This window comes from Pseudophryne corroboree, chromosome 1 (genome assembly GCF_028390025.1).
Source record: "Pseudophryne corroboree isolate aPseCor3 chromosome 1, aPseCor3.hap2, whole genome shotgun sequence".
Classification (NCBI taxonomy): Eukaryota; Metazoa; Chordata; class Amphibia; order Anura; family Myobatrachidae; genus Pseudophryne; species Pseudophryne corroboree.
The window spans coordinates 850,289,565-850,312,014 of record NC_086444.1 but is presented as its reverse complement, the minus strand read 5'-3'; the positions used below and the strand labels follow the sequence as shown (position 1 = coordinate 850,312,014).

At 41.9% G+C, this 22,450-nt stretch overlaps 1 protein-coding gene across 1 annotated transcript in view; it reads left to right on the top strand.

The window, feature by feature from the left end:
- The first annotated feature begins 584 nt into the window (after positions 1 to 584).
- The window catches only part of BMP3 (bone morphogenetic protein 3), a 91,104-nt gene continuing 69,238 nt past the window's right edge, over positions 585 to 22,450 (top strand). Inside the window, exon 1 of the mRNA XM_063919956.1 lies at positions 585 to 1,423. Coding sequence (XP_063776026.1) covers positions 1,120 to 1,423 — 304 coding nt within the window. The 5' untranslated portion in view covers positions 585 to 1,119. The remainder of the gene's footprint in view (positions 1,424 to 22,450) is intronic.

Below are 22,450 nucleotides of genomic sequence, written 5' to 3'. Positions count from 1 at the left end.
TCACTTGTATATAATGAATATTCAGTATGCATTATAAGGCTTTTTTCTCAATGAAATCAACTGTTACTCCTACTATTATTATTATTATTATTATTATTATTATTAATTATTACTATTATTATTATTATTATTATTATTATTATTATCATCATCAACATCATCATCCATTACAGGTACTACAGTTTTACACAAAACTGTACATTCATTTTACAAACATATGATACAATATAAAGTAGTCCAAAATGAAAGCTAAAAGTATACGGATTAAAAAAGTTAAAGGGAAGAGAGACACCTGGATAGGTGCAGGCTGTATGAAGTGTTGGTGTCAAATACACTTGTGAGTTGCGATGCAAGAAACAGGGAGATTAGAGGAGTTCACGATAAATGTAAAAGTTGCAGAGAACGGGGACTGTTCCAGGGAAATACTGCTGGTATTCTCCATAATGCTGTTCATAGACAAGGGTGGCGGGGGAATTAGGCAAGAGAAGTGTTCAGGAGAATTAAGATCTATTAGACGATTGGGAGGCACCATCAGTACATAGGTGGAGTTGAGAGGTGTGGTTGGAGCATGAAAGCAAATGAACAGCAACAAGAACACACATCCACATACAGCAGCAGCGACCAGCACCAGATCTGCAGCAGCACTATACAGTCCGCTGGCTCTAGCAGTGCAGGTTGGTCAGAGCCAGGGAGCTGCCATTGGCTGACTGCTGGATTGGATCATCCCTGAGCTCGCACACAAAACCCGGCCAAGCAGCTCCTCTCGCAGCAGCAGTGACAAGCCTGGCAAAGGTCCGCCGGGAAGCACAGAAAACCATTACAGAGGCAGCGGGGACTGACCATCACTCTGTCATGCACAGGATCACTATGTTCACATAATATCTGCACCGATATTGATACAGTATCTTTTCTAATTATTTATTATATACTTTTTTTTTTTTTATTAATTTCTAAGCACATTTCTGGTAATACATCGGTGGATTGTAAATTAATAAAATATATTATTATTATTGATTGTTCTGACAAAAGTGAATGCGATCCCTTCATCAGTGTGGACTGTGCTGACTTCAGGTAGTTTGTCATACACTTATACCTGTCTTCGTGCGCTAACATCTGGAGATGGCCACTGAGTGCCCCCTCTGGGTCCTGCTGTGGCTGGGGTGCAGCAGCTGCCTGTGCCTTGGAGAACTGCTAAAGGAAGGTCTGGCTGGCATCAGGAGTGCTGGCTCCGGGACAGTGCTGGGTGCAGGTGACCATCAGAAGCACGAAGAGGCTGTGCTGCCTATGGGGGACACAGTGTCCGAACATATGCTTAGGCTGTATGATAAATTCCGAGGCGGCGGAGGAAGGGGCAGAGACAGCTCCAGGCATCAGCTGCCCCTGCAGGACGGTAATACAGTGAGAAGCTTCCGAGCCCTGGCTGGTGAGTACACAAGTCTTATGCATACTGTCTCTTGCCATACTTTCATAGCCTCCACAATAATACTGTACATCGATATGGTCTCTATAACCAACTTACCACGGGGGCGAAATAGTATTTATTTTAATGTTGTCCTTTATGCCCTAGATATGAGGAAATGGCAAGGTGAGACTCAGGTGCACACAGCCTACAGTACTTGTCCTAGTACTATATAGTCCAGAATAGTTGATATGTGTGAATGTCCTCTGCTATCAGCCACTTCTCTGCCCATATAAATAATCTAATTCATCCTCGATTTTTTTTTTTTTACTAAACAATTCAGATAATTTCTTAAATTATAGTTGTTATGTTGTTAATTATTATTGTGAACAATATTATTATTGATCAACTCACCATTAAATGATACTTAAGAAACGTATGAAGTGTGAGCTGACAACTATCTGACAGTAAGTGCTCTTAGAAGTTCATATACAGTAGTTGTTTGGAGCTTGTAAGTGTTAAGTAACCTATATTTAACTGTTTGCCATTGTTATGTAGATCACCTATTGCTTTAAAAAAGAAAAAAAAAAAGATTATTGTGTGTCTGTGACTCATTTATTGAGTGACATTATAGTGTTACAACTGTCACAGCTCCTAAAATAATACTGAGCTAGTTATAAATGATCTCAAAAGAAAACACATTCTGTTGCTTGTATTTATATTAATTTGTTCTATATCAGAAATTCACACGAGAGTTGTAAATAATACTGTAGTATAAATTATGTTTATAGTCCCTGTGTATGCTCAATTATATTCTGAGATCAACTACTGCCTTCAAAAATCATATAGTAAATGCTTTTGAAAGCAATTTACCAAAATTCATCAGTGGATGATATAGTTAATGAGTGCTCTATCTATCTATCTATCTATCTATCTATCTATCTATCTATCTATCTATCTATCTATCTATCTATCTATCTATCTATCCAGGTATCTGTGGGTGAGTGAGTGAGTGAGTGAGTGAGTGAGTGAGTGAGTGAGTGAGTGTCTATCTGTCTGTGTGTGTTTGTGTATGTGTTTGTGTGTGTGTGTGTGTGTGTGTGTGTGTGTATATATATATATACACACACACACACACACACACACACACTATATATATATAAATACTATATATATATATATATATATATATATAAATACGCTATACATATATATATATGTATATATATATATATACACATATATATATATATTGTATTTTTTTGTATGTGTGTGTGCCTGTATTTGTACTACTCTTTCATATCAGTAGATTGTGCAAATAACTCCTATAACACCCATCCTAATCAGTCTGTAGCACTCCTTACTTTATACTGAGGCGACTGTGCCAATCACAATAAAACTGTTTCAGTTCATTTGGTTCTGGCCTGATTAAGCAAAATAAATAATAAAACAAACATAGTTACATGTTTAACTGTTGTGAGAGGTTTAATCTCTGATGCACTGTTAGACTGTATGGGGATGTAAGTGTTGTGTGTGTAATAATGGGTACTAGGTTACATTTCTGTAAACCTGTCAGGGTAATGTATGTTGTTGCACTGTCACAATCCTGTTTATTTGCCTTACAATGGTCACATTCACAGAATAAGTGGAATGCTTGCAAGCATGTGTTTCTTATGATAATGTGGAAATGAAGCATCTTGACAGGATATTTGGAAAACTGTCAATTAATTTGCCTTACTTTCAGTCAGGGCTTCATTTGTTATTTAATTTCAAGGTCAGTTTTTTAATAATGTAATCATTCATGCTGAAGTTTTTGTGTGAGCTCTAAGAGGTTAATGTATGTGATGACGTTGTTGATAGGATCTCTTTGGTGTGTATGTGTGCAGTAAAGAACACTTCTAAGTAATAACACTTAGGATACATGTTGAATAAATGAGGTTGCTGAAGAATTCTGCCATGTAGTAGTGCTTGTAAAATGCTTGCAGGGATCCACAATACCTGCAGTCATTCACTCTCTCTATGGATCAGCAGTGAATCTCAGCTTTTATCAAGCGTCCACTCACATTTCAGACATCCGTTTATCTTTTCACAGTGGAAAAATCTGCAGAATATGCGCTCTAGCGCTGATTGTGATGAAGCCATGCTGTGTTGTATTTTGATCACACCTTTGGCAGCGGAGAGAGTGTGGAGTTAATTACATTAATCCATTCTCTGCCAGAGTAAACAGCAGAGAGTTGGAAAGGGCAGCACATGGGTAAGAACTCCACTGGGACATACTTTGTACATAGTGATACAGTGCAGAATAATCCCCTTTGTTAACTGCACATTGTTACCTCCATCTATTTTGTCTTTTAACAGTGGATTAGATCCACATTGTGAATATAGAATAGATGTTTTTAAGGCTGTTTTAAGATCCTAATTAGAGCTGAGACATCTGGGATACTAGCAATCTCAGTCAGATGTTTTGGCAGTGAGGAAAGTGTTAGGTCAGGCACAATAATCCACTCCACGTAATGTGAATTAATTAAAACATATACACCTTGGCCTGAGTAATCATTATCAAATTGTTTTTGGCACATTAGACTGCTGTTTAATCAGTACTTTTGTATCAAATGAAGTAATAGTTTTCACCATTCCCGTCTACGAGGGGGGGATTTTCTGTACTATAAATTCAGGGAGATTTCCATTAAACAAGTCAAATATTCCATCCTTTCATAAAAGGCATAGGGCATCAATTTACTAGTTCTGGTCATTGGAGGCTTATGGGTAATTGCATCACAATCAACATATTTAATGCGGATGTTATCATTTTTTTTTTATGTTTTTTTCAGAAATAATGAATATTTTCACATAAATGTATCATTCTGCTGTTGCTGGGAGACGGGCTGCAATAACAGCCCACCCCACAAAGAGCTGGAGGCAGACAGGTAGTTTAGGCATTTGGTAAACCTGACTGCATAACGGTCCCTTTTGTGGCTGGAAATGGAGGGACCGCGGCAGATTCGGAGATATCCTCCTTGGTAGATTCCGGGGATCCTTGATATTTGTGGGTAGGACCCAAAAACTGGAGATATCCCGCAAATAGCAATTGATAAATATGCCCTTTAGTCTATCTAAACCTCACTAGTGTATATCCCACAGAGAAAAACGTTCTCACTGCATCGAACCACCCAAATAATTCAGTTTTGTATATCAGCTTCTGGCAGTTCTACAGTTTCATTGACATGCCACCACATATATCACAAACGGGGCACAGCTCAAAATCCTCATATTATCCTACAGTTACAGTGTTAGAACTATCACATTATTAACACTCCTCCCTAATCTCTAAATCCCATACAATTTGTAACCTCTGCTCCGCACATGACCTCCTCCTCTCTTCCTCTCTGGCAACCTCTTCTCACCCACACTTGCAGGGATTTCTCTTGTGCTGCACTTACTCTCTGTGTGTTCTTTCCCTGGTGTCATAGCAGACACTCAGTCTTCAGGCTTTTCAGTAATCCTTTAAAACTGATTTTATACCTGTATAACCTTAAAGTGGTCTAAACTGTCTCATTTGGGCCTCAGACCATCATTTGAACTGTCCTGATGATTCTGGTTAAACTAAAGTATATTTGTGTGCTATCTTAATATAATATCTTACCCAGTATTCTTAAAATAATGTTGTTGTTGTTGTTGTTGTTGTTGTTTCACAATACGCACTTAGAAACTAAGTTGGGACTGAAATGAAGATTTTGAAAGGGGACAAATTCCCGTCTGATGACCCCCAATTCCTGAGAGTTTAAGATCTTTGTGGATTGCTAGCAGAAGTTTTAGTTTTGCCTTAAACTCAAGGAGAATGGGGGTTGCTGATGATATTGACAAAGTAACTGTTACATTAGCTCTCTTTATAATGTCACCACTTGCTGATTACAGTTGTCTGGGAGACCCCTTCACTTGCGGGTGTGTAGTTCAGTTCCTTGCCCCAGTGAAAGGTGCTAGCTGTGCAGGTGAAGTTTATCTTAGTAAACAAATATATATTTGCAGAAAAGCAAACAAAGCAATACCAACTGCCTAGAATTCCCATTGAATGGGGCTGTTATAATTTCTCAACAATAAAATAACTTTTTATTGCCTCACACAATTGTGTGTACACCATGTCACTGTACAGATTGCATAATGGGTGGAAACAGTACTTGTGTCTCCCAAGGATCATGTGATTTACCAACATTTATCATCTGCCCTTTTAACCTTACTCTGGGCGTCTAATTATTAAAAACATATGTTAGTTTAAAAAAAAAAAAACCCTATCAGCCTCTTAAATTGTCTGAATGTCTTTGCTTAGACACATAAAATCAGGCATTGTGTATGCAACACCTGCTTTGAATCTTAAGTTCCTTATCTGTTTGATACAGCATACATTTTCCAGATCTGTGGCTTTCAAAGTCATGTTTGTGTGATTGGTGGGAGTTATAGTTGGCTCTCTATACTCTTTATTCATTTACGAGGAACACAATTCTCTAGCCACACTAGCCCTGAACCTGGAGTTCTGCGTGTGCGTAATGTTTCAGATCAGACATCATATGATGTTTCTACAACTCTTTGTCTAGGCCGTGATTCCGTTTCTTATTGTAACTTTGTTATACATAGTGTGTTTCTTTTTTTTTTCAGTGTTAGTAACTTCTTCAGGGTTTTCAAAGACAATATTCAGATAGCTTTACTCTCAATAATACATCTCTATAATATTAAAGTGAAAAATTCTTAATTTATGGCCTTACATTATTTTTGGGAAATCTTTCTAAAGGTAACATGTTGTAAAGTTGCTGGCGCCTGATAGGGCAAATTGCGGTCGCATCGCGATTGCGATACAACCTGAATAAGACCCAGCGTTCCTTAGTTGGGATTTATGCATAATGCTAGTATATAGCTGTATAGCTATATCCTGCATGAGGCCAACTGAATGGGGAGACCATAGTCCCCATTATTCTGAGACTCTCTCTCTCTCTCGCTCTCTCTCTGTGTATATATATATATATATATAGTACCTTATTGCCCCGGCACTCCAAATATCCACTCAGGGATATGTCTCGCTCCGGTGCCTTCCTCCGTGGAGAGCTTTGGTGAGGCCCCCCAGGATATGGCGGTCACAAACGAGGCGGGACTCAGAGGCTGTCACAAATTCTTGTAATAGTGCAAACAGAGAAATCAACGTTTCGGGGACCAGTTCCCCTTCTTCAGGATATGTGTAAACACTGCACAAAAAACATTTAAATACTTAAACGAAGTACTTACCCCCCACCTCACACCCAATCACCTGGCGTCTCCCCTGGTCTCGCCGCCGTTCTCACCGCCCGGCACCGCCGGCTGCGTCCACTTCCGCCGGAAGTGACGTTGCGGGAGTATGCCGCGTTACCATGGAGACGCTAGCTAAACTCCATAACAACAACAATACATCTGTGAACCTTGTATTACAAGCAAATGCAGTGCGGATCAAGAACTGGTTACATCTTAGTGCATATCACTATAAGGTGCTAATATCAGCTACAAACATTAAAAAAGAAACCCACGTTTAAAAACAATATTAGTGCCTTTTAAAATCCCCTACTAAAAAGTGTCAATACCACATAATAGAATTATTTCTTACTCATAATAGCGCAAGCCGCTCCTGTTCTTCCTTATCATGAACCAACTTACTAGCAAATATCTACATACTCTGCCATTGTGACATATACGGGAATTTTTGTCTTTATGTTTATGCTTGACTCCCTCACTATATTTTAACCTATTCATCTGCTGGTTCCACGGGTGCAGGGACTTTATTCACTACTAGTACCCTGACCAGCTGCGGACCTCCTACCCACTACGTAATTCCTCCCCCCTGTCCATTTTATGAACCCACTGAGGTGAAAACTGTCCCACGACTAATGCTACCCAACCCCCTGGCGTCTAAAATCTACCTCCAGAGGTAGAACTAAAGAAAATTAATGAGGCCCAAATTTTCATTCAAGCCTCCAGGTTTCAGGGTTTGTAGTCTGTGAATCCACATGGACTCTAACTGTAAGAGCTTTTTACCTCTATTTCCCCCACGGGGGGATTCTGGCACGTGGTCAATAATTCGATGTTTAAATGTGGCCATGCTGTGTCTGAACTCGACAAAGTGCTTGGCGACTGGCTGTTCACCACTGCCCGTCGCCAAAGCGTTCCTAATCGCTTGTCTATGCTGAGCCATGCGCACTTTAAACTGGCACTCGGTCTTCCCTATGTAGTACCGGCCACACGGGCATATAATGGCGTATATAACAAACTTGGTACTACACGTTAAGGGCCACCTGATCTTAAAACTTTTTCCGGAGAACGGGTGAGCAATACTGTCTCCTGGAGACATATGCGCACACGTCGTGCAGCCCGTGCATTTAAAGCACCCGTTTTTTCTACTTAAAAAGTTTACCATAGGTATTAATGTCACTGAGAAGTCTCAAACACTCATTCGTGTAGTCAGGAGTACTTTGGATCACCACGGAGCCACCCTTATCCGCTCCGCGGATCACTATATCCTTTCTTTCACTCAGTGCCTTCAGAGCCCCTCTTATATAAGAAACCTACGGACCGTAACACGGTTTTGAGGTACGATAGTTTCCATCCAACCTCAACCATTAGGGGACTGCCTTATTCACAATTTCTGCGGGTCTGCAGGACCAACACAAATGTTGAGGTCAGAAACAAACAACTTGATGAAATGGAGGGCAGACTTCGGGACAGGGGCTTTCCCTCAAAACTGCTAAGTAAGGCCCGTCAAAAGGCCACAGCAAGAAGGAGAGAAGATACTCTCCAAACAACACCACCCAAGGATATCACCAGCAGTATCCCCTGGGTGAGTGCATATGATGTCAACAGTGGACAAGTTAAGAAAAGGATGAAAGGTTTGTGGCCGATAGTCACATCGGATCCCGATCTGACAATCTTTAAGAGTAAGCGCATTATGCCAAGCTATACCAGAGGGCGCAGTATAAAAGATCTTGTCGTCAAAACCGACATGGCCAAATTGAAAGCAGCCCCCACCCACCACTTTTTAAGTAGAAAAAACGGGTGCTTTAAATGCACGGGCTGCACGACGTGTGCGCATATGTCTCCAGGAGACAGTATTGCTCACCCGTTCTCCGGAAAAAGTTTTAAGATCAGGTGGCCCTTAACGTGTAGTACCAAGTTTGTTATATACGCCATTATATGCCCGTGTGGCCGGTACTACATAGGGAAGACCGAGTGCCAGTTTAAAGTGCGCATGGCTCAGCATAGACAAGCGATTAGGAACGCTTTGGCGACGGGCAGTGGTGAACAGCCAGTCGCCAAGCACTTTGTCGAGTTCAGACACAGCATGGCCACATTTAAACATCGAATTATTGACCACGTGCCAGAATCCCCCCATGGGGGAAATAGAGGTAAAAAGCTCTTACAGTTAGAGTCCATGTGGATTCACAGACTACAAACCCTGAAACCTGGAGGCTTGAATGAAAATTTGGGCCTCATTAATTTTCTTTAGTTCTACCTCTGGAGGTAGATTTTAGACGCCAGGGGGTTGGGTAGCATTAGTCGTGGGACAGTTTTCACCTCAGTGGGTTCATAAAATGGACAGGGGGGAGGAATTACGTAGTGGGTAGGAGGTCCGCAGCTGGTCAGGGTACTAGTAGTGAATAAAGTCCCTGCACCCGTGGAACCAGCAGATGAATAGGTTAAAATATAGTGAGGGAGTCAAGCATAAACATAAAGACAAAAATTCCCGTATATGTCACAATGGCAGAGTATGTAGATATTTGCTAGTAAGTTGGTTCATGATAAGGAAGAACAGGAGCGGCTTGCGCTATTATGAGTAAGAAATAATTCTATTATGTGGTATTGACACTTTTTAGTAGGGGATTTTAAAAGGCACTAATATTGTTTTTAAACGTGGGTTTCTTTTTTAATGTTTGTAGCTGATATTAGCACCTTATAGTGATATGCACTAAGATGTAACCAGTTCTTGATCCGCACTGCATTTGCTTGTAATACAAGGTTCACAGATGTATTGTTGTTGTTATGGAGTTTAGCTAGCGTCTCCATGGTAACGCGGCATACTCCCGCAACGTCACTTCCGGCGGAAGTGGACGCAGCCGGCGGTGCCGGGCGGTGAGAACGGCGGCGAGACCAGGGGAGACGCCAGGTGATTGGGTGTGAGGTGGGGGGTAAGTACTTCGTTTAAGTATTTAAATGTTTTTTGTGCAGTGTTTACACATATCCTGAAGAAGGGGAACTGGTCCCCGAAACGTTGATTTCTCTGTTTGCACTATTACAAGAATTTGTGACAGCCTCTGAGTGCCGCCTCGTTTGTGACCGCTATATATATATATATATATATATATATAAAATCTTCATCAGGCTAATTGTCCGTATACTGTTTATGTAGTTAATGAAAGGATAACTGAATGTTGCGTGCTCACCAACTGTTGTAATCAATTTCCAGTAATGCTTTGTTGTTGGAAGGTGAATCTGTAAATGTTTTGTGTGGAGCTCTCTATGTAAACATGCAGTATATTTACTATCTACTCAACGTGACCTGACCACTGCTTGTGGTTAGATTTTGATTCAGTTTTATTTTAAATACTTATATTTATCATATTTTAAAGGAGGGTTACACCTTAAAAGGTAAATTGTATATCTCCACATAATGTAAGAATTATTCTTCACCTAGAATTACTTTTATTATTCAGTTTATTTTTCCACTCTTCTTGGTTTATTTTTCTTGTTTCCAGGGTCAACCATAGAGCATCAGTCAATTCATTTGAATGCATTTTGGCCCCATTCAGCAACATCATCCACTGACCGTCAGTTGCAGACTGTAATCAATACTATTACTGGGGTTGTGAATTAGTGTATGATGCTGCTGTGGTGACGGCGGTGGTGACAGAATTCAACCTCCAGTCTAACCAGCTGACGTTCTGTGGTTATGGCTGAATATAGTCTCCCGGAGTCTGAGGAGCTTCCTCCAGTTGATTCAGTTTCCACCCACACTTTCACACTACAAAGAACATACTGATAGGTTAATTGGCATTGGACAACAATAAATTCTAGTGTGCATATGTATACATGTGGTAGGACATATAGGGGGACATGTACTAAGCAGTGATAAATGTGGAGAAGTGAGCCAGTGGAGAAGTTGCCCATTGCAACCAATGAGCTGCTCTGTATACTTTTATAGTATGCAAATTATAAATGTTACGTGGATGCTGATTGGTTATCATGGACTACTTCTCCACTGGCTCACTTCTCCACTTTTATAACTGCTTAGTACATCTCCCCCTTAAATTGTAATTTTCACTGGAGTAGTGACTGATATGAATGAGTCAATATTCTCTGTAAAGCACAGTGTAATATAATACGTACAGTAATTAATAATTGCAAAAAAAATATATAAATATTGTCATTTTGCTTATCAGTGATTTTATAGTGTATTACAGCATCCCTTACACTTCTGAAGTATGGCATGCATGGAAACACTGGAGAACAAACCATGTTATACATTTCTTTGTGTTTGACTAGCTCTATATGATGGGTCATATACATACCTTTGTACAATTCCTGCTTAGTTTCTTATACTTCCCCTATGTATGATTCAGTGAGGGTCCTCCCCCTGTGACCTCTGCAATCAGCTGTATCTAGCATATCGCAAACAATAGTAGTTTGGAAAGAAGAATGCATCAAATGTTCATAGAACATGTAAATTGTTACTGTAACACTTAAATTGATAGAATACATAATCGGTCCACTCACGAGACTCACTTACTATACGTTCCAGTAAGCAGGTAGGACGGTTGAGTCAACACTGCAGGACTCGCAATGGTCGCAACTCAAACTTTTCAAAACTTGATTGCAGTAACAGCCGCCATCTTCATATAGCTTTAGCCCCTGCAGCCTCTCTTATCGGAAGGAGGACCTGAATACAAAAAGGGATCTCTTCGTATCCCTCCACCTCCACTGGCCCTCTCTGTTCACATGAGTGAACTAAATTTGCACTTGTATTTCCAGACGTCCATTGAACTTCATAATTTATAGGCTTCTTAGAATTTAGGTGTTAGGGACACATGGGTTACACAGGTGCTGTGACTGGTTGATTTGAACCGATAGTAAGATAAAGATTTTAAAAAATAAACTCATCAGCTCCCAGTCTGCGAGCACAAAATCTATGTAAATCATGTTTTGCATTGGCAACCCTAACACGTCTGTAACACCGCTGTAAAGCCTACTGGCTACATGGGTAGCCAAATTGTATAAATGGACTTTTACATGCATATCCTTCTACTTTCTCTACCAATAATCTTTTGGGACAAATCTGTAACTATCTTAGACTTGACATGGAAAATAGTGACAGTTCACAATTATGCAGCGGGATGCAATAGAGTCCGAGATCGCTGGAGGTGCGAGTCGCCGGCCAATCTTGGACGCTTTTTTTAAAGGGACAATCACTTACAAAGCAAAACCACACCTTGTAAGTGATTTCCCCTTTAAAAAGTCAGCCAGCAACCCGCACATCCGACGTTTTCATACTCCATTACATCCTGCCGATGATGTTTATATGACCGTAATGCTCTTAGTTGTATATATAATCAAAAAGACATAACATTTTTGTATTATTATCAGTAGGGTTCTTTAGTAATTGTTTTTTTACTATTTAAATTTTGGAAAGTGTGTGTTGTATGTATGCAAGTGTGCAAATAATGTAATGTACATCTATTAAGATTCAAACACACAGATTAGGATTTATTCAACTAGATCACAGGTTCTCAAACTCGGTCCTCAGGACCCCACACAGTGCATGTTTTGCAGGTCTCATCACAGAATCGCAAGTGAAATAATTAGCTCCACCTGTGGACCTTTTGAAATGTGTCAGTGAGTAATTAATACACCTGTGCACTTGCTGGGTTACCTGCAAAACATGCACTGTGTGGGGTCCTGAGGACCGAGTTTGAGAACCCCTGAACTAGATGTTCTAAAGTGCATTACAGGAAAAGTTTGTTTAATTAACTATGAGCTATGTAAATTACGTCTCTAACTTATACCTTAAGTGACACTTGAGCTTGAATGTCACCAGCAGCATCATTATACCCTGTGACGGGTGTAGTATGTGTTACCGGCGGTCGAGCTCCCGGCGACCAGCATACCGACAGCGTGGCAAGCGCAAATGAGCCCCTTGCAGGGCTCGAGGCACGGGCACGGTGGCACGCTACGCGCGCCACGCTATTTATTCTCCCTCCAGGGGGGTCGTGGACCCCCAAGAGGGAGAAAAAGTGTCGGTTTGCCGGCTGTTGAGATTCCGGCGCCGGTATACTGTGCGCCGGGATCCCGACAACCGGCAAACTGAAGACCACCCCCTGTGACACCTGGTATGCTTTAAATACCAATGTCTCCGTAGGTGAGCCAGGTGCATCGTGATATCCTAGCCTGCACTTAGTGTTATCAGGCAGAAGGCAGAGAAATCCCTTTAGTACGGATCAATAAGCAGTATGTACAGGGATTTTCTCTACCTTTTACATTTTGATCCCTTATCTTCACTTACTGCATGGACTCCTTTATCTCTCTCCACTGTCTCTCTCTCCAAGGCTTGATACATCTTCCCTCTATGAGAGTATGCAGCATACGGCAGTAGCCAACCCAGTTCTCGAGAGCTACTAACAGTTCAGGTTTTCCCGACCACCTAGCTGGTGCACAGGTGTAGTCATTACTAACTGTCACATTTTCTAACATGCGGTGCATTTATTCCTAACCAACGCATTCTACAGATCCATAGTTTTTATGCAAAACATGAACTGTTGGTAGTTCTAGAGGACCAGGGTTGGCTACCCCTGCACTAGATTGAGGTGGGAGCGCAGACTCCAGGCTAGGGCTGATAGACAGCTCTGTGGAGGAACAGATCGTGCAACATATGTAGCTGACTGCGGGTAGCAGTGGGGTGGAGACCAGAAGGGGATGTGCGTGTCAGCAGGGAGTGTAAAGATGAGGGACAAGTCAGCTGAGGGCATGTTTAATAAGGTGAATGGTCCCTTGGGAGGTGCCTGCCGCCAAAAAAGTCAGGACGCTACTAATAGCTGAGGGCCAGCTGTGATTACAATAATGCTTTATAAATAAGTTATGGTCATATGTAGGCTTTCCATAATATCCCTGTATTCCGGGACACCTATGATTTACACAGGTTTTGTGGCTGATCAGAACCAGGTGAAATGCAGGCTAGCCACAGTCTGTCTGTCTGTCTGTCTGTCTTTCAGATTTACCTACACATATACACACATTTTTATACACAGAGACATATATGCTGAAAAATGTTTACCTAAGGGTGACCTAATTGAACTGTTCCCAAAACACTTGTATGAGAAACATTTATGTGTGAGCTCAGAGGCCTAGTAACACCCGAGGAGCACGTGAGCAATGCCCTTCTCTGTAACTCCATTGTTCCAGTGATATTTCCGTGATAGTACATGCTGAGAAAATAGCTAAGGCTCTGATACAGTGCCAGTGTCTTTGCAACCACCAGCACCCATATAGATACCCCGCTGTGTAAGCTACACCTGGTCAGCTGTTACCTACTGTACATTTGTGACCTTTTTGAACTTCTGCTAAGCACAACATTGGTTACAGAATGGCTACTAATCTTATCCTCAAGAACTCTTTAATGTAAACTCTACATTTTCAATCTGTTATAGTATCATACTTACAGTATTTTAGAACAAAACCTCATAATACAGTATTATGACATTAATGACTACTTAGGGTCTCCTCAAATTGAGTGAGACTTTAAAGCACCTGGTACAGTACATTGGGCCTAATTCAGCGTTGATCGCAGCAGCAAACCCACCCAAATCTAACTCTCTCTGCACATGTTATATCTGCCTCCCCTGCAGTGCACATGGTTTTGCCCAATTGCTATCAAAAATCCTGCTGCGATCACCTTGGAATTACCCCCATGCTTTGGCCCAACTGTTAACACATTAGGTGCCACAATCAACTCTGAATTACCCCCATTGATCGCTATGAAGACTGCATCCTCAGTGCACATACACATTTATGAGGTGGAACCAGTGAGGGATATAAGGGCAGGCTCACAATGCGGCACCCTAGTGGCTGGTGCAGCTCTATATCTCAAAAGTGATGGGCATGCCCCAACACTATGTGGCCAGGCCCGAGTAGTGTGACCTTACCCAATCTTGTAGACTTACAAGATTGGTACAATAACAATGTCACATTTCCAAATAACTTCAAGTAAGAAGGTGTTTATAAAAGGAGGTATATAAAAGGTGTATGAAAAGGGAGGTATGTAAAAGCTTTATTAGCTTTTATATACATAGTGCATGTTAGAAAGTGAATGAAAATTTGTTGTTATAGTTTAGTGCAAATTTCACACCTAAATGCAGTGCTAGTAAATTGCCTCTCTGGCTTAGTGGCTCTCCTATAGCTAGGTTTAGGATATGCTTGATAAATTGTGCAAACACTGCAGGTCAAGAGGATGCAGTCAGGGGCGCCGACAGCTGTGGTGGTCAATGCAGGGAGGTGTGACCAGCCCCCCTTCTTTAAAAATATTTTTTAAAAATTGTTTCTGTGTGCTGGACGGGGGAAGGGGGGGTTGACCGGGAGACTAGCAGTGTCCTCTCTCCCTGCTCCATGTCGGTGCTGTCTACATCGGGTGAGAGGAGGTGCAGCAGGACCTGGGCCCCTTCAACTGGCCTGGGTAAAGAGTACCCCTCTCTCAGCGCCACTGGATGTGGTAACCAATGAAAATAGAGGGACTGCAAGAGAAATCAATGATTTATCTGTATTATCACCTCTTCTTAACTCGGAGGACACAGTGATAACCCAGAAGCCAGAGAAGAAATAGAAATAGGGTTATCACTGCTGCATCATAAATAGAAGCCTGTTTTTCAGAAAATACATGCATTTTCCCATATTTAAAAGTCATCTGGACAGCTTCGGCAAAACAGAAATTTTGGAAACGAGGAATAAATATAAGTTTGCAGAGAGTTTAAAGAAAAATAAAGGAATACAAAATATACATTAAGTGAAGCAGACAATAAATCATAACATTCTCTTATTTTTTAAACAATTCTTAAAAGTTTAATTTATTTCTTCTAGTTTGGCACACCTGCTGAAAACATACTTGAGGTTTTGAAAACTCATGTGATATTCATAAAGACTCTTCATGGTATTGCATTATGGTCTGGCTACCAGAGTTATACATCACCCTGATACTAAACACAGGGATATCTTTTGGTGAGATCTTCAGATTTAATTTACATTTTAATACCAAAACATATACATGGTATATAGAACTTCAGCAGGGCAGTAAGTGATTGAAAAGATTATTACACCAGATAGCTTGTAAATATTAGCTTAGTGTTCTTTGCTTCACACAGTTTTATAAAATGTGATATAGGCTTTTGGGGCATGTTTAAAGATTGCTTGTTCCACAAGTGAGTTTGCAGATAAGGGGCTATTACGCACAATAACAAATCAGTGCAAATGGTAAAAGAACTCTCAATGGGATTCAGGGGGTCATTCCGAGTTGATCACACGTAGCAACTTTTTGCTGCTTGTGTGATCAACTAGACGCCGCCTATGGGGGAGTGTATTTTAGCATATCAGGGCTGTGATCGTTTGTGCAGCCCTGCTATGCTAAAAAAGTTTTGTGTAAAACAAGACCAGCCCTGCAGTTACTTACCCTGTGCGACCGATCCGGCGATGAAGGTCCCAGATATGACGTCAGACATCCGCCCTCCAAACGCCTGGACATGCTTGTGTTCGGATCTCCACTCCCAAAAAACGGTGAGTAGACGCCCCGGAACGCCTCCCCGCTGTCAATCTTCTTGCGATTGCGCTAGCGATCACTTTCTTCTTTATTCTGGCCGCTACCCGGCGACAGCCGTCACCAGGAAACGACGAGCGTGCGAAATGCGCCCGCCGCGCATGCACAGTTCCAACCCGTTTGCACTGCAGCGATGAACCGCTGCGTGTAAATGGGTATGAATGACCCCCTCAGTCATCTTATGCTGTCCCAGCATGCTGTTAATGATAAATTGATCAATGCCTTGTAAAGGATTCATAGTTACCTACTTTGTTTTGGCTCCCAGAGAGGAGAGATGTAGCCTGATACTTCAGGGGGCGGGACCAGAGTGCTGCATCACTAGGCCCCACCCCAGGGGCGCTTTAAGAGAGGAGGAGGCCCGGGTGCAGCCTCCTCCATTCGGGCCCCCTCCTCTCTGCCGGCAGCGCTAAGAGTCTGAGCACTAGAGCGCTCAGACTCTACTGCGCATGTGCAGATCTCTGGGAAAATGGCACGGTGGCCATTTTCCCTGAGATTTCTCTACTGCGCATGCGCAGAACTCCGTGAAAATGGCCGCTGGGCCATTTTCACAGAGTTTTAATACCGCCGTGGACGTCACCGCGGGGTGAGTATTTAGAAAATGGGTGCAGCGTGTGCGGTGGGGGCCCCCTCTGGACTCAGGGGCCAGTGTGCACCGCACACACTGCCCCCATTATAGAAACGCCAGTGACCCACCCCCAAAACATGGAAATGTCTGTGATTTGTGGGTCTGCGGGGCTAAATAATGTGATCTCTGCTTTTAGCCCCGCCCCTTCCACCCAGCAGCTGTGCTTTTAGTGTCTTTATCTTCATCCCTATCGCTTCAGTAGGAAGCGGCAGGGTGCAGGTGAGTTGCGGGAGAGCCACCTACCCTACCGGGGTTGCGGGGGACTACCACAAAAATCGTGAGTCTCCCGCAGCTTCCAGGAGGGTAGGCAAGTATGAAATGATTACCCCTTTAAAAAATTGTCCGAGTTTGGCCGACATCCCGCAGGTCTGTCGAACTTGGGTGTCCTTACATCCAGCCCATGTTCTGTATCACCAAAGTATTTTCATGTAGGTCACCAAGTTCATATTAATTTGATTAGTCTATCAAAGCTGGACTTAAAATATTAGTGCAACGTGACCTGTACATTTAATAAAACACAAGTAATGCACAGTATTAAAAGCATGCAATGAAATTATAAGATGTGTGGAATTAATATTGACAGTAAAGCTGTTATTTATTCATTGTTTTAGACTTCAGGCAATAGAATTAGATGTGCAGTCATAACAGGAAAACTTAATAAAAGGAATTCTTTTTTTGTAATAGGAAATAATGAATTCCAATAGTATTTTGATTTTGTAGTCTACAAATGTAAACTGATATCTGTGCTAGAGATCCACGTCTCTGATCTCTAGGGGGTCTATTTATTAGTAAAAATAATGTAAAAGTAAATTAATGTGAAAAAGGGTGTTTTCACACCCTTTTCACATTATTTTAGTATCACCTGAATGTATTAAAGGGCATTTGGAGCAGTTTTCATGAAAAACTGCTCCAAACCCTTTTTTCACTTTTTTTTTAGTAACCCACATCGCATTCCCCATACTTATAATGGGAAATGTGATGTGGCCAAACTTACTAAAAAAAAATTTTAAAAAAATAACGCAGTGTGCCCTGTGATAATCTCGCCAGCTCAGGCTGGCGAGTTCACAGGGCAGCACTGCGATGTGTCCAGCTTTCTCTGCCCCTGTCAGAGAAAGCTGAGCGGGTACCCGGCAGAGTGATCAGCTATGTGTGTCCAATGGACACACAAGCTGATCACAGTGTAAAAAAAAAACATACTCACCTGTCTAGGGAGCTGGTGTCCGCTGCTCCGGTGAGCGCTGCCGGGCGCCGGGTCCCCCATATGCTGCGCTGTGACCCTGGTGCAGTAAAGTGATGCTGGATAGCGGCAGCGCACATTACAGCACCAGGGTTCACAGCGTAGGAGAAGGACCCAGCGCCCGGCAGCCTCCTGAAGCAGCGCGGACGGGCTTCCTAGACATGTGAGTATATTGATTTTCTGGGGGGGTCCGCGGCGCGCGAGGGTAGTCGCAGCGGAGGGTGGGAGTCGACCGGGCGGCGGCGGGTAGCGCCGATGTCTGCGGGGGAGGCGCATGCACAGCAGGACATCGGGGTATTTTTTACGAAAAAATACCCCGATGATGCTGCGAAGTGGCATCGCAGGGACAGAGCTTGACCGCAAGCTCTGTTCCTGCATGTGATAATTGATACATCCCTGCAATGTAATCAATCATCGCAGTGCGAGTTTGGGCGATTTTATCACCTGTCAACTGCATCCTGGATGCGGATGGTGATAAATAGGCCCCTAAATCAGAAATACTTTATGAGCACAGTATATCAATAAAATTATCTGTCACATTAAGGGCTAAAGTACAGTTGGATGGAAAAGCAATGTGTGTCTCCCTCTCGTTTCCCTGCAGATTGCTCTTTTTTACTGTGAATCAGCACCAAAACTACTTATGCATACATTACATTACATAGCCATGCAAAATGAGCTACTGACTCCTTACACTAAGGGACTGGATGGGTGTTGGAAGGGATGTGTAGGTATGAGCTGTTAAGAGGCAGGTCACTTCAACATGATCAATCACTGGTGCACAATAAGAACTGTTGATTATAATGACTATTGGAGAATGTATATGACTGGCTGAATGCACTGGAATCCCTCCTGACTTATTTGCATTATTACATTGATATTTGCAATTGGCCCTCAGAAATAATGCTTATTTCCTTATATTGTACTAACAGGGAAGGCAACAGATGTGTGTGTTCATTTGATTTTGATTAAATATTTATTCTGTCTTTGTGCCTAAATACTTTTCATTTGGTGAATGCACATTTATTAGTTAACAATAACACTTATGTACTGTTTTGTGTATGACTTGTATACTGTATTTTAGCACTTAATAATACCACTGTGAAGCCACACCTCCTGGGGTAAACCAGGCTCATATGGTTCACTTGTCGATCTGGCATATACAGTCAGTCCTTGAATAACAGACAGATACAAACACTATTCTGAAATTGTATATACTGTGTCTTAGGATCTCATGTGGGCCACACACTATTGGCTTGTGTGTACAATCATAATTTCATCACACAAACAGGCTCCAATTATGCCAGAATTGAATGATCACATTTAACATAGACAGACATGACACTTTCCGAATATGGTTATGCCAGTAGGTGCCCAATATCATGAGATTTAGCAATTCTGTGCATTGGCTGAGCAGCCAAATCACTTCTGAGACAGTAGGACCTGTTAATGCGGGGTCAGAAGATTACACACACTGATATCCACCTTCTGACTTCATTTATCACCATGACCAATAATAATCCAATCAATTTCAAGCAGAATTTTATGAGTTCACCATGTGGACACATACTGGGGTTGATACTTGGAAGCAGCAGCAATGCTAAGATCTCATAATGCAGCGTCTGGTATAAGTAGACGTCTCCTGCATGCATGTGTGATTCAGTGCTGTATCCGAGGATTGGATCACCTGCGACACCATTGGCCAGCAGAAATTACTGCTCCAGGTCCTACATGCTGAGCGGAAGATAGAACACCCCCTAAGCACCTGCAGGATATCAAAGCTACTGCTGATAGCACCCATCACCCCTACCGCTGGAGGATCCGACGGAGAGGATCCGACTGTTCATTATTCAATATACGGCATTTCCGACAGGTTTTGTCCATTTTCGACAATGCTGATTCGACTTATTTTTGTCCGACTTGTCGGAAATGGCCGCAAATTCGACAAAATACGTGGATCCGCGGCTAATCCACCAATCCACGTGTTTTCCGACAAGTTGGAAAAACGGCAACTCAGTTGAAAAGGTCGAATCCAGATTCGACCCAAAAAAGTCGGAAACTGCAGTTTTTCCGAATTGACGGCAATTCCAACTTTAATTGAATAGACCTGAATCACCCCCACCGTGTGATATGGAACCATTGTTATGATCCATGATACCCTGGAAGACAATGAAGAATTATTGGCTAGATTCACTCTGTATAATGCTAAATTGTAGATAAAATAGCACTTACCAAAGAGACAATTTGAACTACAGTAGGATTATATTCTACACTGTGGTCATTTTGTAATGGAGATTGTTTCATTACCTGTGTATTCTTAAAGAGGAACACCACTTTTAGATAATCCAGTTTTGTAGACATGTCTGCAGTATGGAGTGAACACCATCGCATCTAATCACAGATTATTATCTTGTAGGACAATTTAATAAAAACAACAACAACAAAAAATACTTCTGCCCAGATAACAAAAGTCTGGGAAGGCAAAATTTCCTTTTAAATTGCACACTTTAGAAAAAAACACAGTGTGCAGCGCTTTCATGAACAGTAAATTCTCAAAACAAACTTTTAGTGTAGAGTTTCCATTTACAAAGCTTTTTTGATAACTTACTTCCAAATGGTTTAATTTAGAGAGGAACGCCGTCCTGCAGCAAAGTCTCTTATACTTGAATTCAAATATTGCCTGCTACGGAAATACCAAACAGGCACCATAACAGAGCACCTGCTGTCATTTACAATCAAGTCCGCAATGCAGAACTCTTGACATAATAAACCAACATTATTCTCCTCACAGATAGTTCACTTTGATAATCTGTGAGGGAGGCTGCAAACCTTTACAGACAAGTGCAAACCAGGCATGTTCTCCTTTATTGCATGTAAAGATACTCTCTTAGCTCTGTAAAAACCTGAACAGAAAGCGATAATAGGGATTATTAAAGGATTATTAAAGGAGTGGCTCATTCTTTGTTCTTTCACAACAAAGCTTGTTAGCACACTTAGCAAAACAGTTGCCTTTTTTATGTAATCAGTTATTTGATTTTCTATTTATTTTTACATGAGTAAATCATAATTATCAATGTTTTTATATATATATATATATAATTTTATTGATGACTTTTTATATGCTGTAAGCAAAATGTACAGAGAATCATAAGTCAAACAAAGTCCTCTTTACTCTTTATGTGCATTTGCCATATCCTTCTAGTGCTGCAATAGCTATAACACACTCAGGACCTTATTCAGTGATGAACGCAGATCGCTGCATATGCAGCCCGATCTGCGTACATCTCCTCACATGCTGGGGGCCGCCCAGCACAAGGCAAGGCCGACCAGCATGTGTGAGGTCGCCTCCCGATACAACCACAATTAGATTGTGGAGGCATTGGAACTAAGGTTGACCCCTGACAGCACAGCCTGGCTACGCTGTGAAGCGGTCTTCCGACATTCTTTATTCGGAGCAGCTGCGTGCGATGTCACGCAGTCACCCCGAAAATTGTCCTGGCCCACCCCTGTTCGGAACGCCCCACCCCCCAACGGCACCTATCCCCCGACTGCTGCCGCTGTCATCCACACTGCGGCTGCATCCTTTCTGGATGCGGCCGCAATGTGTAAGGTGGAGCACGCGCACAATGACCAGTGCGTGTGCACAGACTACCTGGATGTGGTCGCTGCGTGTAAACGCACGGCTGCATCCACGTCTCAATAGCCCCCTCAGTATCCACTTACTCCTCAGTATGCACTTTCCCATGATCTTTAAAAAAGGAATTTGCATGCATGGTAAGTGTTTTGATGAGTGCCTGGAACTCTTAATATAGAACATAGAATTTGATGGCAGATAAGAACCACTTGACCCGTCTAGTCTTCCCCTTTTTTATCCTTTAGGTAACCTCAACCCTATTTGATTTTTGTTAGTTTTTGTAAGGATATTCATATGCCAATCCCAAGCATGTTTAAATTGGTCTACTGTCTTAGCCTCTACCACCTCTGATGGGAGAATATTCCACTTATCCACCAACCTTTCTGTAAAGTAATCTTACATTTCCCCTGAACTTACCTCCCTGCCAGTTTCAGTGCATGCCCTCGTGTTCTTATACTTCTATTTCGTTGAAGAATGTCTCTCTCCTGCACCTTGTTAAAACCCTTGGTATATTTGAAAGTTTTTATCACGTCCCCCCTTTCCCTTTTCTGCTCCAATTATACATTTTCAGACCTTTTAGTAATTCCGGGTACGTTTTGTGGAGTAATACAAGCACCATTTTAGTTGCCCTTCTTTGTACGCTCTTTACTGTATTTATATACTTCTGAAGATATGGCCTCCAGAACTGGACACAGTATTCC